This window comes from Scardinius erythrophthalmus, assembly GCF_964197995.2.
Source record: "Scardinius erythrophthalmus genome assembly, chromosome: 7".
NCBI lineage: Eukaryota > Metazoa > Chordata > Actinopteri > Cypriniformes > Leuciscidae > Scardinius > Scardinius erythrophthalmus.
The window spans coordinates 17,384,362-17,403,880 of record NC_138227.1 but is presented as its reverse complement, the minus strand read 5'-3'; the positions used below and the strand labels follow the sequence as shown (position 1 = coordinate 17,403,880).

General features: G+C 37.0%; 2 protein-coding genes across 3 annotated transcripts; both read right to left on the bottom strand.

Annotated features, from left to right (window-relative positions):
- Nucleotides 1-451: 451 nt before the first annotated feature.
- Nucleotides 452-8,270, bottom strand: pde9ac (phosphodiesterase 9ac; the record flags this gene model as incomplete). Of its 2 annotated transcripts, none has more annotated exons than XM_081369750.1 (18): nucleotides 452-505; nucleotides 778-873; nucleotides 961-1,089; nucleotides 1,170-1,274; nucleotides 1,592-1,705; nucleotides 2,656-2,812; nucleotides 3,001-3,083; nucleotides 3,172-3,276; nucleotides 3,375-3,461; nucleotides 3,552-3,626; nucleotides 3,729-3,810; nucleotides 3,958-4,045; nucleotides 5,443-5,513; nucleotides 5,616-5,670; nucleotides 5,808-5,851; nucleotides 5,945-6,022; nucleotides 6,177-6,247; nucleotides 8,202-8,270. In XM_081369750.1, 18 exons carry the CDS (start codon nucleotides 8,268-8,270, stop codon nucleotides 452-454), a joined length of 1,563 nt encoding a protein of 520 aa, XP_081225876.1. The 2 variants fall into 2 exon arrangements, with proteins under 2 accessions (XP_081225876.1, XP_081225877.1); XM_081369751.1 differs by having other exon boundaries at nucleotides 452-502.
- A 4,368-nt stretch (nucleotides 8,271-12,638) lies between these two features.
- hepacama (hepatic and glial cell adhesion molecule a) lies at nucleotides 12,639-19,444 on the bottom strand. Its single transcript, XM_081370430.1, has 7 exons — nucleotides 19,251-19,444; nucleotides 17,249-17,581; nucleotides 16,889-17,170; nucleotides 14,861-14,954; nucleotides 14,510-14,577; nucleotides 13,548-13,618; nucleotides 12,639-13,441 (listed from the first exon to the last, which is right to left on the bottom strand). Exons 1-7 carry the CDS (start codon nucleotides 19,336-19,338, stop codon nucleotides 13,112-13,114), a joined length of 1,266 nt encoding a protein of 421 aa, XP_081226556.1. The 5' UTR covers nucleotides 19,339-19,444; the 3' UTR covers nucleotides 12,639-13,111.
- Between the last annotated feature and the right edge of the window lie 75 nt (nucleotides 19,445-19,519).

The following is a 19,519-nucleotide window of genomic DNA, read 5'->3' as shown; positions in this document are numbered from 1 at the left end:
AAACAAGATCAAACCTGAAGTGATGAATCTATGACCATATCAGCCGATTGATGCCAAAAAGAAAGAATCAGACTGGCCTAGTAGTCTGTTGGTAAAAGGAAGCGACTCGTGATTTCATGAGTCGATCAGGTGACCTTTTAGATTGAGTGGATTCAAACCAGCCGTCGTCAACACCAGCCCAGTGTCTCACAGATCCTCACACCGGAACTCTGTCCTCACAGTGCAGACGGACACAGGCCTCCTGAAATTACACAAGAAAACACATCAAACATAGCATCAAGTGCCACTATAAAAAGTACAGATTAAGAAAATACCAGATGCAAGTAAAGGAAAAAACTTCAAGCGCATAATAGTAAAATGAATGGCTTTTGGAAAAGACAAAACACCGCACTCAAGTCAAATCAAAACTATATTAAATACTTACACAGTATCATTACAATTGCAGAAGTGCTTATTTCTTCTTCCCTCCTAATGACATATTTTCTGTTTTTTTCTTCTGTGCCTCATTGAACAAAAAACACACCTTTATGTTAGCAAGATGGGACTCTATGATCTCAGATAGTTACATTTGCATGTATATTTATAATATACAGATATATTATATAAATGTACTATAATTGTACTAATAATTTTTTCTTGTGCACCAAATCAGCATATTAGAATGATTTCTGAAGGGTCAAGTGACTATGAAGACTGGAGTATAAGGAATAAATGACATTTGAATTACATACAGTACAATACATGACAAACTATGACCATGAGCTGAGGAGCATTTACCTCGGTCATGGCGTCATCAATTTGCTTCAGCTCCTCATAGTGGTCCCGCGAGTCTCTGAGAGGCTGCACCATAATCTCTTCAATCTGAGGGAACAGCTGAGAGGAACATATGAGGGTGAGTAAATGGTGTAAGAAGTAAAAGTAACATTTGAATGAACAACAAAGATGACTTATTTCACTCACCTTCATGACAGTTTCAAACATGGGGATGAGGACAAACTTAATGAAGCCAATCTGGGCTGTGGGCTTGGTGACTTTTTCTCTGTCCATGAAGGCTGCCACAGGAAGCCCCTCAGATTTCTCTCTATCACTCTGAACAAAGACAAGACAGCATAAACAAACTCACCTGTCACTGTAGAGCAGTTACAACACAAGTTGGAGGGTCAGCAAACCTGCATGAAGTATTCCTCCAGCAGACAATCCACCCACGGCTCTGCCACCTCTGTAGGCCGGACTTCATTGGAAATGTCACAACATTTGATAAGGACCATCTTCAGCTGAACACGTGACAAACAACACATCTTTGCTTTACTTGTCAAACTTAACTTGTCAAATTCATGCCAAATCCCTGCTGAAAAACACATTTTTCTGCTGGTCTTAGCAGGTCTAGGCTGGTCTTAGCTTTTTTAAAACGGGTCTACCAGTCTTGCCAAACTGCCATTATGCTGGTGTAACTTTTTGACAAGCAGGTCTCTAAAGTCTAAACTGCAAAAATGTGCCCCAAACCCCTCTTAAACCGACCATATAAAGACCAGCAAACCATCATGGACTGGTTTAAGATGTGTTTTTGGCAGGGAGGGTGTACGGTACATACACAAGTCACATGCTCCTCATTGGTGAAGTCAAAACTGTCCACTTTGAGCTTGAACGAGTCCAGAATCTCGCCATGCCTGGCCATATCCGTGGCCAAAATCAGTGTGATGATAGCCTGCCAATACATTGTCATAAAATAAACACAAATACATATATAGAAATTCCTTTATAATATAAGAATGTTTACTGCAAAACAATGCCATTAGGGCCATTCACGCATAATGTGTTTTTGTGTTCCAATGCTTTTCCATTGTTTTTTCTATGTGCTTTTAACAGGTGCTAGACAGTCGTCTTTGATGGTTGTGCTTACGTCTTTTGCACAATTAGCGTAGAGGTGTCGCAATATATCGATATTGACGATAACAATGATACTTAAAAATATATATTTTGATATTGTGTTAATACTACACATACGATAATCCACGGCAGTAACTATCTGGTTGACAATCTATCGTAGGTGGCACCTTAACAATATGATACCATCATAACATTTAAAAAAGAAGACAACAGCACAGTATAGACACACAAAATCATGTTGGAGGATATGAGAGGAAAGCGAGACACTCTAGCCGCCCAGAAAAAGTTAGCTTGCCAGTATGGGAGTTTTTTGGATTCTGTAAAAAAGACGGGATGCTAGACACCCCAGTCTTCTGCAGGAAGTGCAGATCAACAGGAAGTTAGTTTTGTACGCTTATGTGCAGTTTTGGTTACAATTATTTCCACCTCCCTACACTATTTTGAGTGCGAATCATTGGCCAAAAAAGAGAATTATTATTATTATTATTTTTTTTTTAATGTTCTTATAATTTTGCGATAATGTCATTATTGCAAATAGTTTTTACTACGAAAATCAATAGTAAAAATCTGATATTGTGACAGCACTAATCTTCCGGTGTTCTAAAAACACAAAGCTCAAGTTAAAAGAGGTTCCTCTTTTTAAATAAAAAATAATCTTGAGACTTTTTTCTCTCTTCATTTCACTGCCCTGTCTCACATGCAAAAATGCGTTCTGTGTGAACTGACCCTTAGATTCCTTAAATGTGAGCTGATATTTTAATGCTATACCTGTCGGATCTGTTTAAAGGCCTCTGGGTCCACGTTGGCAAATATGTTACACTCCGGCAATGAGAGTATCTGGAAGGCCACAGCGCAATGGTGATTCTCTAGAGGCGAGATGTCATTGTAGCGCACTGCCAACTCAGTGCGAGCATTGATTTGATACCTGCATAATAAATTAATGCGCTAGATTATCTCTTCATATGTCATGTGAAATGGTTACTAAGATAAACAGCACAGATATAGGACTGTAAAATTGTCATCACGAACGTGCAGGCAAATACCAGGGTACACCTGTGTGTTTTTTATGAGAACTGACTCAAGAGCTTAATTATACAGAAGCAAAGATCTTACGTGTTGTTGTATCCAGGGTGGTCTAAGTCGTGACACACGGCAGCAGTCATTAAAATGCCCAGATCTGTCAGTGTCAGCTTTTCCTGTGGGCCACACACACACACACAGGTTTCCACTTTTACTCTTCCACAGTAATTGCTGTACTAATTGCTACTTGCGTAACGCTCTCACCTGGAGGTTGCAGAGGTGGATCATGCCATACATCATCTGACTCACGCAGAAACAATGGCGGAAATTATGGAACGGGTTGCTACGGTAATTTTCCTGAATGCCCAGCTGAGAACATATAAAAAGATTGGGGAACATCAGAGCTGTTAAACTGGAAAATTCAGCGGAAATAATTTTAATTTCTACAATTATACTAATTTTCTTACCAGCCAGCGTTTGAGTGTAATCGGGTTCATATTAAACTCCTTCACAAGACCCAAGTCATGGTACATGTACTCCAGGCAGCTCAACATCTGATGAATAAACGGTAAACCATGAAAAAAGAGCATGTATGCTTCATTTCATCTCTGAATGCACTGTATATCTCACCAAGTTAGACTTACTTCATTGTGCTCCCAGTGCCAAACATCAAAGGTTGGCTTCTTCAGCGCTTCAATGGTCTCCTGAGAAAGTGTGTACTGAGGAAATCAAGACTAATAGAGATTAATTCACATAAAGAGAGACAAAATGTTCTCCCGCAGGGCCCATTATTCAAAGCTTGTCATAAAACTTTAAAGCACCTTTGGGTAGCTGGGGACGTCACGTCTAGGAGTTAATTTCATTCCATCGTCTAAGAAATTGTATTTGCATGGACAATTCACTCTAAAAGGAGAGTGGAGGATTAGTCATTTAGATACATTTATGTTTCTAGTTTTGAAAACAGCCGCATGATGGCGGCTCTAGATGGATAAGCAGATAGATTGTCACGCTTGCTTTAATTTTCTTTGGAAAATGTTTTCTTTCATTTACCTTCCTCCTGCTCTGGATGTCATCTCATCTCTCAGTTTCTTCAGGTCGTTTTTGCACCTTTCAATCTCCACGACCTTCAAACCCTCCACTGTATAGAAAATCAAATTAATCAAAATAGTGTTTTTTAATTGTGTTGCTATGGTATTCTGAGTGTTTGTAGCGAAGCTGATTTTTTTTGCATTGCTATGCAGTTGCTAGGGTGTTCTGGGTGTTTTTATCATACTGTAGATATGTATACGTATGCCACATTTGACCATTTCTTGGAACGGCCAGCATGTCGTCACTCACAGTAAGAATCAATGATGCCACAACATTGTACAGCTTGTGGTTGTGAAACCGCAGAGATTTAAATTCACCTTCGTCTTGTTGTATTGTGTTACTTTAGCAAAATCATCTGCTGAACTCTATTGCAGATATAGATATTCATACATGCATCTAACTACGGTTGCAGACGCTCAGCCAACTTGCCCTCAAATATTCACGGAATGGCTTTGACCGTTCCAATATGGCGGACGGCTTACATATAGCTGCCCAAAGAAACAGCCGCTAATGAGGCATCCATATTAAGCGTAGCGTCAGTTCTGGCAGGTCACGTTAGTCAACTCGCATCAGCTGACTCTCAGCTGATCCACGTCTACCTATAGGAATGCAACATCTATCACTGTATACATATATAAGCTCCTTCAGTATTATCAACAGCTATTGCGTTTCTCAGGAGCCAATTACCCAGCTCCTCCTCTCGTCAGTCAGGATTTGGCATTCTGATTCCCCCTGAATCAGACTAAAGTTCTCTAATTATGTTGTACATTAAAATTAATTCATGATATCTGCAATACATTCATGTTGGTTCTGTTCTGTTTACCCTAAGGGGGGTTATTGCTGCTCTCCCTGAAATTAGCATGAGCAAATTAGCATGAGAACGCAGTTCCAAAACAGCGCTGATGGGAGTGGAACGTTCTGTGCATGATCTACTGGCGACACGCAAATTAAAGAACACAGATACAGCCAGATCATTTCCATAATGACCAATGCAATTTACCAAGAGCAGCGCAACTTAGCATCTGGTTTAAGACATGTTTTTTGGGGGGCGGTAAATAATGGTGCAATTGCCAGTAAATTGACTAGTGCAAACCTTAGTAAATCACCTTGCATGATTCATTTAAATACTCTCCTCCCATAAATTTTGCATCTGAAAGGGAAACTCCAACAAATCCATATGCAATAAGGTCAGCCGCAAAAATAACCATGTCCATGCATTTTCAGTGCTAATTTTTTTAAAAAGTTTTTTAAGTTCTAGTTTTTTAACACCAAAAGAGGGTTTGCGCTGGCGCAAGCTCTTAGTAAATCTGGCCCTTAGTGTTTTAAAATCTGTTTAGATGTTAAAAGTCATGTAGTGTATTCCAGACTTAACTCTAAATCTGAGCAACAATAAAACCAGAAAAAAAAATAAGACAAACAGCAAACCGTAACATTGTCATTACATACGTTCTACTCTCTTCTCCAGCATGGCCAGTCTGTTGGTCACTTCCGTTTTCAGTTCGTTAATCCTGAACGCTCTGTAGAGAGAAGAACAAAAAATTTGGGCTGGTTTTAGAACAGAAACATTACGGTAATAGAAATTCATCTCCAGTCCATGGGAAAACAAACATGTCCGTTACCTGCTGAACTGCTCTGCTATCTGGGAGATCACATTCTGAAACATATCTTCCTTTTCTGTGGAGTTAAATACACAGGCTATAAATCAGGGCAGAACAAATCTTGACTCGAAACAATATAATGAGTGAATGTAGATCTAGGATACGAGTAAGAGTCAAACACTGTGACAAACAGTGAAAAATGATGCACGTTACCTCCCAGCTGGCCGGTAGACAAAGGAATGACTTTGTACAGGGAGCTAAAAGGACAAAATGGGCTCATTAACTGACAGATCAAACTGAAAATTATCATAACTGCTTATACAAACAACAAGGGCCAGGCTGCATTTTACTTGGGGGTGTTGGTGGGCATTGTGGGATCGATAGACACGAAAGCACCTTCAGGGTTCACCATCATTATAGCAGTGTTCCTACAGATAGAAGAAATAAAAAGTGAAATTAGATGGATTTATGATGTTAACCGCTGAACATGTTGTCCACTAAAGATAACTTCATTCTCAACCACTGCAGGTTTACAAAATGGATTGTGGTGTTGATTAGTGCTGATATCAGTGATATACAGACCTAGGGATGTTGGAGGAGGAACACAGCAGTTCTTTGATATCACATGGGCTGCAGTGACGACTGAAAAGCACCTATGAGGGACAAATAAGGGTGTGTTAGCAATATTATGTCTGTATTTGTCGTCATACCTGTACTACAATGAGAAACACTGCAACCCAACCCTAATATGTATCCTGAAATAAAAATTGTTAAATGTCATTGAAAATGTTGTGGGATTTTAAAGCAAAGAACTTTAAAACAAAAGTGTGGTGTCATCCCATTGGAAAGACAAAAATCTTAATCTTAATAGGCAGCATGAGATAAATTGAGACTTCGGCGTAAGTCTCCTCTTTCTCTGGTTCTTTCATTGCCAAAAACATCCTAGTAATCTGACATGCATCTCCTCTAGAGTTTTACTCTTAACACTTTACTCAGAATTGCAAAGACACCAGTTTGCAATAAAAAGTCAGACCCTATAATATATAATCAAACATCATATTATGCTTCAACTTTGCTATCCACATAATCATAATGCCATCTCATCTGTCTTTTTTTTGTCAATACTAAAACAAAACTTCATTCAGAACTCCAAATCTCCCGAACTATGGTATAGCCACTTCTGAGCAATGAAATGTTCCTCTGGGGTTAAACAAATTATGAGAGATTTTAAATATATGTTCGAATTTACCCACTGCCGTTCAACAGTTTGGGGTCATTAAGACTTTTATATAAAGAAATTAATATTTTTATTCAGAAAGGACACATTAAATTGATCAAAAGTGGCAGTAAAAAATGTTCATTTGAAATAAGTAGTGTTATATTTAATAAAAGAATCCTGAAAAAATGTATCTCGGTTTCTATGAAAGCATTAAGCAGCACAACTTTTTTCAACATTCTTGAGCACCAAATATATATGATTTTCTGAAGGATCATGTGACACTGAAGACTTGAGTAATCGCTTTTTGAACAAATAAATGCAGCCTCCGTGAGCATAAGAGACTCATTTCAAAAACATTTTTAAAATATCTTACAGACCCAAAAGGTTTGAACTGTATAGTGTAAACATTCATCTAAAAATAACTGAAAAATTTTGCTTTTTGTTTTTTTTGGTACTGATAGGTTCATTTAAATGAATCTATTATTGAACAGAAATTTGACTAAGAGAATAACACATTGTGAAAGAGGCAGGCTCAGATCCCCAATAAATCCTGTACTACAGTAAACCATGCCATTCTAAATGTTCTCAATGTCCACTTGGTCTCGCTGAGCTCTTAGGAGGTTGTATGAGCTTCAAAATGAAGTGCTGAATCTGAAACATGCATCTTCTGCCATATTACTTTTTCATACTGTACAAACCTCATGCATTTTGTGACAAAAATAATCTTAATGAGTTTCTAGAATATGAAAAAAAAAATGTCATCAATCATGGATAATAATGTGAGTACTTCAGAGTATGATTAAGCATCTGTGAGGAACACCACTCTGTAAATTGGACTTAAACACAACCATTAACAGCACTTCAGCCACTCTCTTGGAAACAACAGGAGAAAACAAATTGTCACAACAGCATGCAATGTCAGTCACACCTGCGGAACAGCTCTTCAGCTTTATTTTTAACCTGTGCACACTGATCTCCCAGCACTCCTCTTGACAGATGAACTAGTACCACGATAAACTGCTAAACATCTTGTTTAAAGGTTTAGAGTCAGCATTTCAGGACTAAGATATTAGAGATGGACCGATACACCTGCCAGGCCCATTTGGCCTTTTCAAGCAATTTTTCTTTTCTGTATTTTTTCACTAAATATTTAGTAAATATTTTATAAAATAAGTGTTCATTTAATTTAAGTAATTGTGTGAACATTTCACTGAATTAAATTTCAATAACACTGAATATTCAACACTATATTGGTATTACTATTGTCAGTGAAAACCCCATATTGGTCGGCCACCATGTAATCCATAATCTCATGACAACCCCAAACTTGCATCCTTGAGTTTAAATTCAGATAAACACGAGTTCCTTAAAACACAGAAGACACTCACCTTCTGCACTTTGCCATCTACATCCAAATAGATGGTTTTGGAAGTGTAGTAGGAGGAGCCAGACCCCATGCTGACCGAATGAACTGTGAGATCCACCTGTCCGGGTACCCTAACCAGGAGCAGAACCACCAAGACCAGCTCTCAAAAGTTCCACAGCGAAATGTCCTCTGCAAATAAACATATAAAGAATGACTTTCACATCTACAGTAGAGTCTTTTAAGTATTAAACCCTTTACTTTCAACCAAACAAATAAACAGTGATTGAAGCATCAGTTAACCCTTCATATTGTGTTAACCCTCCTCTAGTGAGGAGCTACAGGGTCAAAAAGCAGTGTGACAGTTTGCTAAACCAAGCATCAAACAATTAAAAAACATATTTTTTTTTTCATTCAATGAGTCAATGGGGTCCAATATTGTTTGGACAAAACTAATCTTAAAAGAAAATTCTGAATAAAACTTTTTTTTTTTTATTCAGACAATGAGTCAATGGGGTCCAATGTTGTTTGGACAATCTATTTATTTTTTATAAAAAAAAAATATTATTCTTTAAAAATAAAGAGTAAATGAAGATATTTTTCATTTGAATATTCTCATAAATGCACATCGGTTTCTTTGACTAAAAGTAAAAATTCAATACAATCCTGTCAAGTTCATAAATGCAACTTTAAATTTACTCTACACCTCAATTATCATGGCAAACAGACATAGTGTCACCTGAGACTTTCTTGGAAACTTTCTTGAAGTACGGCAGGCCACGTTTATTTCTGACCATGCAACATCTGTACGTAATGAAATGTTCTATTCGTATAGCATTGCAGAGAGAATGTTTGAGTCAGAAAATAGCAGTCTTGCCTGTGCGCCGTCAACAGCTCCCGCTTCTCCCCGCGTACAAGGCAGCGTTCCCAGACGTCCCAGGTGCTCAATGGAGCCAAATACAGCAAGTGAGCAAGAGAAACCTGGGGGTATTGAAGGACCTGAATATAATTGTCACTCTCACTGTTGTCAGGGGGAACAGTAACTACGGCGAAAAAGTGCCCAACCCCCTTGATGTCTGTTGTAATCATTTAATTTAGTCCATTCATTGTCCATCTCGCTTAATTTAGCAGCCCACACCAGACTCAATATTTACGTCTGATGATGGCCCATTGTGTAAAATCCAGCTTTAACGCTTGAACATGATGAGATGCATGAGTCTTTAGTGGAAAAAAAATTGGAAACGCTTATAGAAAAATAAGATCTTTGAGGTCAAGCTGTAGCAATTACTATAAAATCGAGAATGTGCAGACGTAACTGGTGGTGAATACAATGACATTTCTGTCATCGTAATGTGCTTTACAGCCTCCTGTGTCCACTCAGAGGAACATATGTTCTGGTCAGATGAGGAAAGGACAAACGGCTTGTACGTAATCACTTGAAACACTTAAAGACAGACATTTTTAACACGCATAACACAATGAAAATCTCTGGCTCGGTCAGGTTTGCAATGAAGAAGTGACGTTGTTGGCATGTGTGGCTGGATCATTAACAGCCCTAACAAACTAGGGATGGAAGTGTGAACAGTAGAGACAAGCGCAAACCTGTTCTCAGCCTCAATGCTCTTTGATCTCATCCCCGAGGGGCCAGAAAAGCTTCCAACGTCTTAATTCTCATGTGCCATTGACTACACTCCACAGCGGAAACAGATTAGCAGCCTGGGCCGCCCAGAGGGGCTTTTTTACTGCTGACACAGGGGCACGATTTTGATCAGAACAGGAGACTGGATAGGACTAATGTGGTTGATAAGAAATCAAAATTGCTTTTCCAAACCATTTGGCCTATGGTTAGGGTTAGTTCATGTCTAACTTTTACAAAAGGCAGGTTAAAAGGGACCTGCGCAAAAAGGCATACATTAAAAAGCTTACGCAACTAGGTGAGAAAGAAAATCACACCTCAGGTAATCAGAAATGCATGGGCTCTCTGCTAATCATGGGACAAAGGAGAGGAGTCCAGTCATATTTCAATAATAAAGGATCTAAGGGGAAGGCATTATCCTAATAATAAAAGGCTTTACGGTTGTTCAGTTTATGGATGTGTGTCCGGGGAAGATCTGGGCTGGAATATGGAAAACTCCTCCATTAGGGTCCTTTCATCTTCTCCTTTTGCTTTTCAGCATCCTTAATGTTTCACCCGCTCTCTGTCTTTGGAACTGCTGGAAAGTCTTCTTGAAGGACTCGTATTATCTGAGAAAAACAAAACCACACTGTACTGACTCAAAACCCACACAAAACATGACGAACGACTAATAATTGAGCAGAATGAAGCATTTTTCCTCCAAAGGCCGGCTGCCTAACGATGTTGAAGTCAGTCCTGTTGGTATTAAGCACATGATTTCACAATATTCTTTACTAAGTATAAGGTTAAAGAGTAAGTGGAAATATTTTTTTTAATCCTACTGCATTTAAAATCAGACATTTTGATTAGAGTATCTACTCCAAAATGTTCCCATGAGCCTTTTGATTGCACCATTCTGCATAATCACCACTTACACACAACACTTTTCACCAAGTCAAGTGCTAGCGTACATAGGCAAAAGAAGAGTGCTAGAACTGCTAACCCTCGAGTGTAAGATAAAGCAAATCTAATGGCAATAATTTAAATAAATCAGTTAAGAGCTTTGGTAGAGTTAATAGATTATAACATTATTCTTAACCAGCTATTGTATCTCATAAAAGATAACTGTTGCACATTCATACTCATCCTTATGCATTTGAAAACAATGTGAATGTGCTATTTATGGAGCTATTCTATTTTCTGTTTTGTTATTGTGAAAAGAATGTCTTAAGCATTACAAGGCCTGACATCTGATTTGTTGACTGATCACACAGCTAATGTTTGACAGTGTGACTAGTTGTCTAACTGCATGTTAGATGTGCTCAACAAATGAACAATGCATTATTAACTCATATGTTGCTCACTATTATATTTGGCTGTATTGTATTCATGGTTTCTCAAATTTGTCAACATCCTATATTTAAATCGAAGCCAGAGCGAATATAAAATGCCCTAGTGTAAATTTTATCAAATGCACATGTTCCATTGGAGAGTGGAGACAGCAGACTAAAAGATATAACACACTCATCACTTCATAAAATGTCACCAAAACCATTAATCCCATATAAATATGTAACTTCAGACACAATAAATATATATTTTGTGTTTATAACCATCAATTTCATTTTTATGATCATCCCTTCCCCCATAAAAAAGCTTGTAATAATAATAATAAAACATTTTAAAAGTACAAAAAAACTTAGTTACAAATACAATCCAATTGTTACATCTAAATAGGCCTACTTTATATCTTAGCTCACCTGTCCATCAAATGCTGGACAGTGGTAAATAGGGTTTTCAACTTCCACCAAAGGAAGGTAAGATCTTGGTTCTTTATAGAAAAATAAGCGAGCACTCAAGATATTTGCACTGTAGGCTACCACATAGTGTCGGCTGTGTCGCATAACCTTTTTATGTACAATTAAAGTCTAAAAAGAAAGAATATATGGCACTTAATTACACATATTACAGAGAATTTAGAAAACTGGGCTGTAAAGGGTAACAGAGTAACGTTAAAGGTAAACAACACACTGGTTTACACTTTTTAGAAATAAATTGTAGGCTACATAAATTGGTTAAGCAAAACAAATGTTCATGCCCGAGATTTATTTTAGCTGAAATGACATATAGCCTACTATGTGACAGGGTACAAACAGTACAAGTATATGAGTAATTACTTACTCAAGAGTGTAACGTTATGTGATTTCGGACGCAACGTGTCGTGTCGCGCGCTGGTTATCTCATGACGTCACCAGCGTTTCTGAACATGTGGATTAAACATTAAGATATAATGTAGCTGACTAAATCAACGTCTTTATTTAAATTATCTTTTAAATTGTATTTAGATAACAAAACCTGAGTAAAACTTTTTGTCATTAAGGAGAAAATGTCAAAATTTGTGTCGCCTACTCGGTAAATCAAGATAAGTGGCTCAATTAAAAACTATTTCTATTGTTCTACAGAAAAAAAGCAAGGAAAGAAAGGTTGAAGAGTAGCCTTTCTGGCTATTTGTGGTCTACGCTGACGCAGATGTTTTATTGATAGTGATGTGGGAGCCTCTGGTGGTTGAAACGTGTAATTTGACAAGTGTGTACTTAAAGGCTGGTGTCTTTCACCCTGGTTTCCCAGACAAGGCTGAAGCCTAATCCCAAACTAAAATGCATGTTTGAGCTGTTTTAACTGAAAGCAACCTGCACTGACATATCTTAAAATATGTCAGTGCCATTGTTTTGTCTCAAGAAGAAACCAGGCCTTTACGTTCTTATGTCGTTTTAGACATTCAGAAAGAATGTGATATTATTTGAGAGATATACTTTTTTTTTCAGTCCCAAAAAAAAAAGAGGAGGCGAAAAGAATAAAATCATTTTAATACTGGCATAAAGAAATCATATTTACAGTAACCCCTAAAAGAGAACACTAATAATGCTCAATTATAGCTGAAATTAAATGCTATATTCTTCTATTTATAGTATATATATTTTTTTGGTTTAGTTTAGTTTAGGCTATTTATTGAAACCACAGCCAAAAAAAAAAAAAAAAAAAAACTCCTGAAAATGAATAATGAAAGCAAATGGTTCTATTAGTATATATATAAAAAATCCAGTACAACCATGTAATCAGTTTTTACTTTATAACTACTAATTTAAGTTTTGGTCTTGTACACAATTCATTCATCTAAGCTTTTGGAAAGCATGAAATACTAAATGTACATAGGATAACTAATAAAAATGACTAATTAAAATTCCCATACCCACATACATAATCTCATATTCTGATATTATCCTTGATATTTTACATTTAAAACTATCCATCCGTCCTGCTCATTGGGGAAGGCTGTGGTAGTGCATATTGTTTTCTGGTTCAACTGGAAGTTCTTCTGCGTGTGGAGGGGAGGGGCTTAGTCTTGGAGGGCGGGGCTTGCGTGTAAGGCTGCCCAGGTGTTGGGGACAGGAGATGGGTGGAGTGAGAGTCGGATGAGGGGTTGATGGAGGAGAGGGGACGGGCGTACGGGGGTATCTTCTTCCTGAATGCATATAAGCATCTGGAGAGTGTGTAGAAGGTGGAGCCATGTTGGGATAACAAGGTGGGCTGAGGGGATCAGTAGGATTGATATAATTACAGGAAGACTCATCTGTTCCCTCAGGGAAATCCTGGAAATAATAATGATAATAATAAAAAAGTAAAAATAATGATAAAATTAAAACAACAACAACAGCAATAATAAAATTAATATTAATAATAATAATAATGTCTTACCGTTTCTTTGAGGACATATAGTCCACCTGGGTTCCGACGGTTATGGTAATTTCTAGCAGGCACGATATCAACTACAGTAAAGAGAGCACTCAACATTTAATAACAATACATTTTTTAATAATTTAAAAAAAGCAAATAATTCCTTTGTATTATACTCTGATTTGAAAAAATAAGTGTAAAAGTGCACTCAGTCATTTTTAATGTTGCTCTCTTTGATATGAAAGTGGCCTTGGAGTGACCTAGTGTGGATGCAGCATAAAGCAAATATTTGATGGAACTAATAAATAATGCCATTGTAGGATTTAAATATTTACAGTCAGGCACGATTAATTTATGTCCAGTTACGGAGGTTACAGAGATAAACAGAGTAGTATTATTCTGCTGTTATGTGATCTCAAAATGGCTGCCTCCATGAGGCGACCCACTCCAAAATAAAACTTTTTTTTATTAGGCCACTCTATGTGATCAGTGTTGCTAATGTTAACTCAAACTAAAACGAATAAAATCGTTTTGGTAATTAAAATAAATCTGAAATAAAATAAAATATGAATATTAAATTAAAAACTTAAACTTAAAAATCTGAAATTTTCCCTTGGCAAGAAACGTAAATTTAAAAAAAGTAGCCTACTAAAATGTCTAAAACTAAAATGAAATTCAAAAATAAATTAAAGCTATATATATATATAACGAATACAAATAACAATAGCTCAAAACAAAATTACTAAAACTTAAAGTAAAATTAAAACAAAAACTGAAAATATACAAATAAAAAGCAAATTCAAATTATTATACTATAAATGAATAATAAATAAATACTCTAAATAAAATAACAGATAATTTTAAACATTTTTACTATTATAAGTAATATTTTTTTTAATGAGCGAAAAATTACTGAGTGCACCTTTAAAATATTAAAATAGGAGATTTATGTTGAGTTATTCTGCAACAATTAACCAAATTACCATCATGATTGTCGTTACTCTGCTCTGCTAAATTTTGTCTGCTCTGTCTGGCAAGCTGTTGCCTTTTTCTGTAGAAAGAATAACAATGTATTTTTGTTAGCAACATATCTGACTGTGATAGAAATATCAAATGCAATATATTAACAGAAACCTAAATGTGTATAAGATGAGTTCTTTCCAATTTAATCAGTTGCTTTGGTCTTTGTTTTCATCTGATCTGTGGAACTTTGGCCTCCTAACATTTGAAGCACAAAGACTTTTCTTACAAGAACAGTACGAGCTGCTGAGATTTATTGTGGCTTGCTTTAGATTTATCAAAGAGAATGGATATAGGAATAGTAGAGCTGGTACTTTTTGGAAGGTTTCCAACAGGCGCAAACAGTCACCAAGGTGATGAGTAAGAAAATGCCTCCCATGGAGAGGATGATATATAGAGAACTCCGTCCTGCAAAATTTAAAAGGAGAAAACAGGTTGACATAGTACATCTTTCCATAGTACAAAAAAACAGTGCTCTGAAACACCAAACTACTCTGTAGACAAGGTCCAAATTAAGGAGACCTCAAATGGAAGATTCATTGCACAGGTTGCCAGGAATTACAAGTGCAAGAATGAATGGGGCAACTTGGGGACTTTTTTTAAAGGGTAGACTGTGCAGAGGGAATGCAGGACCCCGCTGAGCTCAGTGTTCTGACAGAAATGTGTGCAAGCGGAGATGTAGATGGAGGAAAGGATCAGCTGAGCTCCAGTGGAGCAAAACTCTTGTTCATAAACACTCTCCTTCATCAGCCCTTTTCATAAAACACTCACAACCAGCCAGAATTAACAGACAGTTCATCCAAAATGAATGATTTACATATACACTCATGTTGTTTCAGAGCCGTATGCTGTTATTTTTTTTCATGTATTTTTTCATTTTTGAAAAATTTGCTGCTCTTTTTCAAGGTGACTATGACTGTCAGTCTTCAAAAACACTATTCATGTGGTAGTTTGTGTTATTTTATGTATATTCAGTTTTCATTTAATTTAACAAAATGACTAAAACTTAAACTATAATAATTTAGTTATTGTGATTTTGCCTTTCATTGTAATATTTCAATAAAGATTTTTTCAATTTATTTCAGTTTTAGTTTTTGCAATTTTAGTACTTAAATGTAAACTTATTCATTTCAGTTAATTGTTAATGAAACATTTCTATCTATACATTTTCTATTTATATTTTTATTTCAGCTTTATTTCAATGACTGAAAACTATACTTTTAGTTTTAGTTAACAATATCAACACTGCTACGCAAGACTTGGAATAGTGCACAAGTCATATGGACCATTTTATTTATTCAATTATTTATTTATTTTTGTTCCATGCGGAGTTTCACTTGTGGTCTCTGTAAACTATTGTTGTATGGAAAAGAGCTACAAAAGATTCTCATCAGTTTTTCCTTTGCGTTCCATAGAACATTTTTGGATGAGGATGAAATGCCCCTATTTGTTTATTTATGTCTTTTTCAAATATATTTATATATTATGCCACTCCGCCCAAGTAGCTGTGCTCCTACGCCTAATGAGAATATAGTTCCCAGTATTTATACGATTAAAAATGGTCTCTGTCTCATATAGCCTTGTTATTTGTACACGCTGTGACTATACAGATCACAACATGTAAATAGGAAAATGTTTGCATTATTTTGTCACTTATTGGGATTAGTATGCTACCTTATCCATTTACATCCAGTCTTTGTGCTAAGCTAGGCTAGCGGTGGGTGCGTCAAATAACACTTACAGAACGCACAGAAATGAAAAAGGTATGTATGGACTTATCTAACTCTGGGGGATACTGTGAATAAGCTAAAGTCCCAAAAAGTCGGAGTGTTCCTTTAAAGATTATTCACATACTGTACCTAATGCTTATAATTAATGCAAAAAAAAAAAAAAAATCATGTTGTAAAGGTGATGTTCTGTTTTGGTTTAATTTTCACTGTTCTTTCTGATTGGCAGAGTTCCCATCCTTGTTTGTAACTATTGCCAAGTAGTTTCACACCTGTTCCTTGTTTTGTTAATTATCATTCACTATGTATTTAAGCCCTTAATTTTCCCAGTTCTGTGTTCAATGTTGTCAGTGTTTAATGTGTAGTTGTTATTTTTTTCTGTCCTCATTAAATTCTCTGATATCTTGTTTATTCTTCATCTCTCTCTTTTGTGGCTTACACTACACAGCGTAATTGTGACACATTCCATGCAGCTCTTCATCTTTCCATGACTTTTTTCTATAATCCTTTACAAGTTGTTTGTGTTTTCATCCCTTATGTAACATAGCAAAATGTAACTTGACATTTCAGGTCATGGTTCATGCGTGAATGTGACATTGGAGTCTCAACACCTACTGTAAACCGTGAGTTTGACCGTCAGGCTCTTCATACTGCTAATGGGGTTTTCCACCCTGCAGCTGTAGATGTCATCATCTGACATCACAACACGGGAGATGGTCAGGACCTTCTGGTCATGTGACAGGAGCAGACGCGAGTCATTGGTCAAAGATTTCCCGCCCTTCAGCCAGCTATAAGTGGGTTTGGTGCCACTATCGTGAGTGCAGTTGAGTATGAAGAACTCAGTCAGCTCCAGGACGGATGAGGCCACCATGTGAACGAAAGGCCTGGACACTGGAACTGTGATAGGACAGAACAACATGAATAAGGAAAGTTGCTTTTCACACACTGTAGATGAAATGCCCATGCCTGTCTTACCATCCACGGTTAGGTTGACGCATCGCTCCCCAGTGAAGGTATCATCAGTGATGGAGATCTCCACCTCATACACACCCTCATCAGACAGCTGCAGGTTATGCAGGAGCAGGGATCCGTTCTCGTACAGGAGGATTCGACCACGGTACTCGGGCCTAAGGTTCCCAATGATTTCCGTGCCAATGGACTGGACCACAGTGACGGGTTTGTCTTTCTTCAGCTGCCACTTAATAACGGGCTGGTCAGAGCTGGTGCTGGTGTAGGTCACAGAGAGAAGGGCTGAGCCTCCGAGTGTTCCTCGCACTATAGGAGACGGGCTGCTGATGTTCACCCCACCTGTAAATACATCCACAAACAGACACATTAGAGTGGAGCTAAAACTTGTTGTCGGAAAAGGTCAGTGTGTGTGTGTGTTAAATGAACTGTACATTATTGTAAACCCACTCTGAAACAATATTCACTAGAGTAAAGCATGTGACAAGTTGCCCCGCAGTTTACCCTACATATTCTTACATACTGACAAATTACCCTGAATGCACTGTAAGTAGCTTTGGATGAACATTTCTGACAAATTAATAAATATAGGCCTACATTTGATTTAAGTATGCTTACTTTATTAATAATATTATTGATAATAAAATGAGTCTTTCTGACTAAAGTCAAAATATTGGTTTAAGTCGTATCTTGAATTGCGTACTGTAGATATGTTGTGAAAGATGGATGCCGTCTAAAACTAAGATATTGAATATTTTATGATATTTTAATACATTTGAAATGGTACCTCAAGGGTTTAAATATAAATCGATTTTTTTATAATATTTTATAGAAGTATTTAATATATATAATAGGAGTATTCGATGTGTGTATATGTATATGTATGTATATATATATATATATATACATATATAGGCCTATATATATATATATATATATATAGGATATACATTGAATCAAATATATCATACATAATTAATTATAATATTATATATATATAATTCAATTTAAATACAATTTTATCAAATACTTCTATACAATTATTTCTATATTAATTTATAATATTTATAAAACATCTTATTTTTGGCTGCATTTTTTTTTTGCTGCAGAATGAAGTGCAAAAACACATTGCCTGAACTCTCCAGTGAGATACCTGCTGGTAAACATCTTTGTGCTTATTGCTTCTGTGTGAGCCAACATGTCCTTGCCCGCTTTGCCAGGGCAGCGCGAGTCAGCGTGGCATGGCTCAATCGCTGTGGTAACAATTCTCAGTGCTGAGGTCTTGCCAGGATGAGCTAACAAAGGTCTGGATTGTGGGCTCGCTCTCCTCCAATCAGGGGCAGCTGTGCAAGAGACATGCTCTTTTGTGGATGGGGGGATGTAGACAGTGAGGCCCAGTGATTCTGCTAATCAAAGCTCTCTGAGGAAGACTAGGCTTTAGTTAGGACATGTTCTTGCATTCGTTCCCTTTCCTGGCACATCTTTACCTGATTTTAAGAAAATGTGATTTCATCAAGCTAAAGCCAACTCACTCATGCCATTGTGACTGTTCTGAACTCGCTGTTTGAACTTTTTGCACAAATGCGTCATTAAAAATGAATCTAATGCATGGATGGAGATGAAAGATAGCATGGTTTTTTTTTTTTTTTTTTGCCAAAATGCAAAAAACTGGTCTGTGATGTGATCATTTAAAAAAATACAATTTCGCAATATGCATTTTTGAGCGTTTGTGTAATATTATAATAATTCAATTTGTCTTTTAATTTCCTTACTATTACAATCCCTTTTAGACAATGTTTCTTAAAAAAACACACATTTCAAATATAGTTTCATTGAGTGCCCTAATTAAACTTGACTGATCGCTCTATTTGCGATATGTGTCACCCAGCCACCCACAAACAAAACACACACTGAAAAGTGAAACTGACAACAGCGTACACTTTTCTTCTTCTTCCTCTTTAGAAAGTTTTCCCCCAACATAAACCGTAGAAAAGTCATGATGTTGTCTTACCTGCCACGGAAAAGATGAGAAGCCATATGAGAAGAAACAGTGAAGGAACGGCTGTCTTTTTGCATGATGCCTCCCTCTCTGCCTTCATCTTGGGTTTCTCTCCCACACAATCAGCATGATTTGTCCACTCAAGGCACGTCGCTGAGAATGCAGAGTGCTTCCTGCCAGACGGGACACTGGCTGCTCTGAACCCCACTCTCAGGACCCCAGCCTGAACAACAGCTCTATGTGTGATCTTGTGCGTGTGTGTGTGTGTGTGTGTGTGTGTG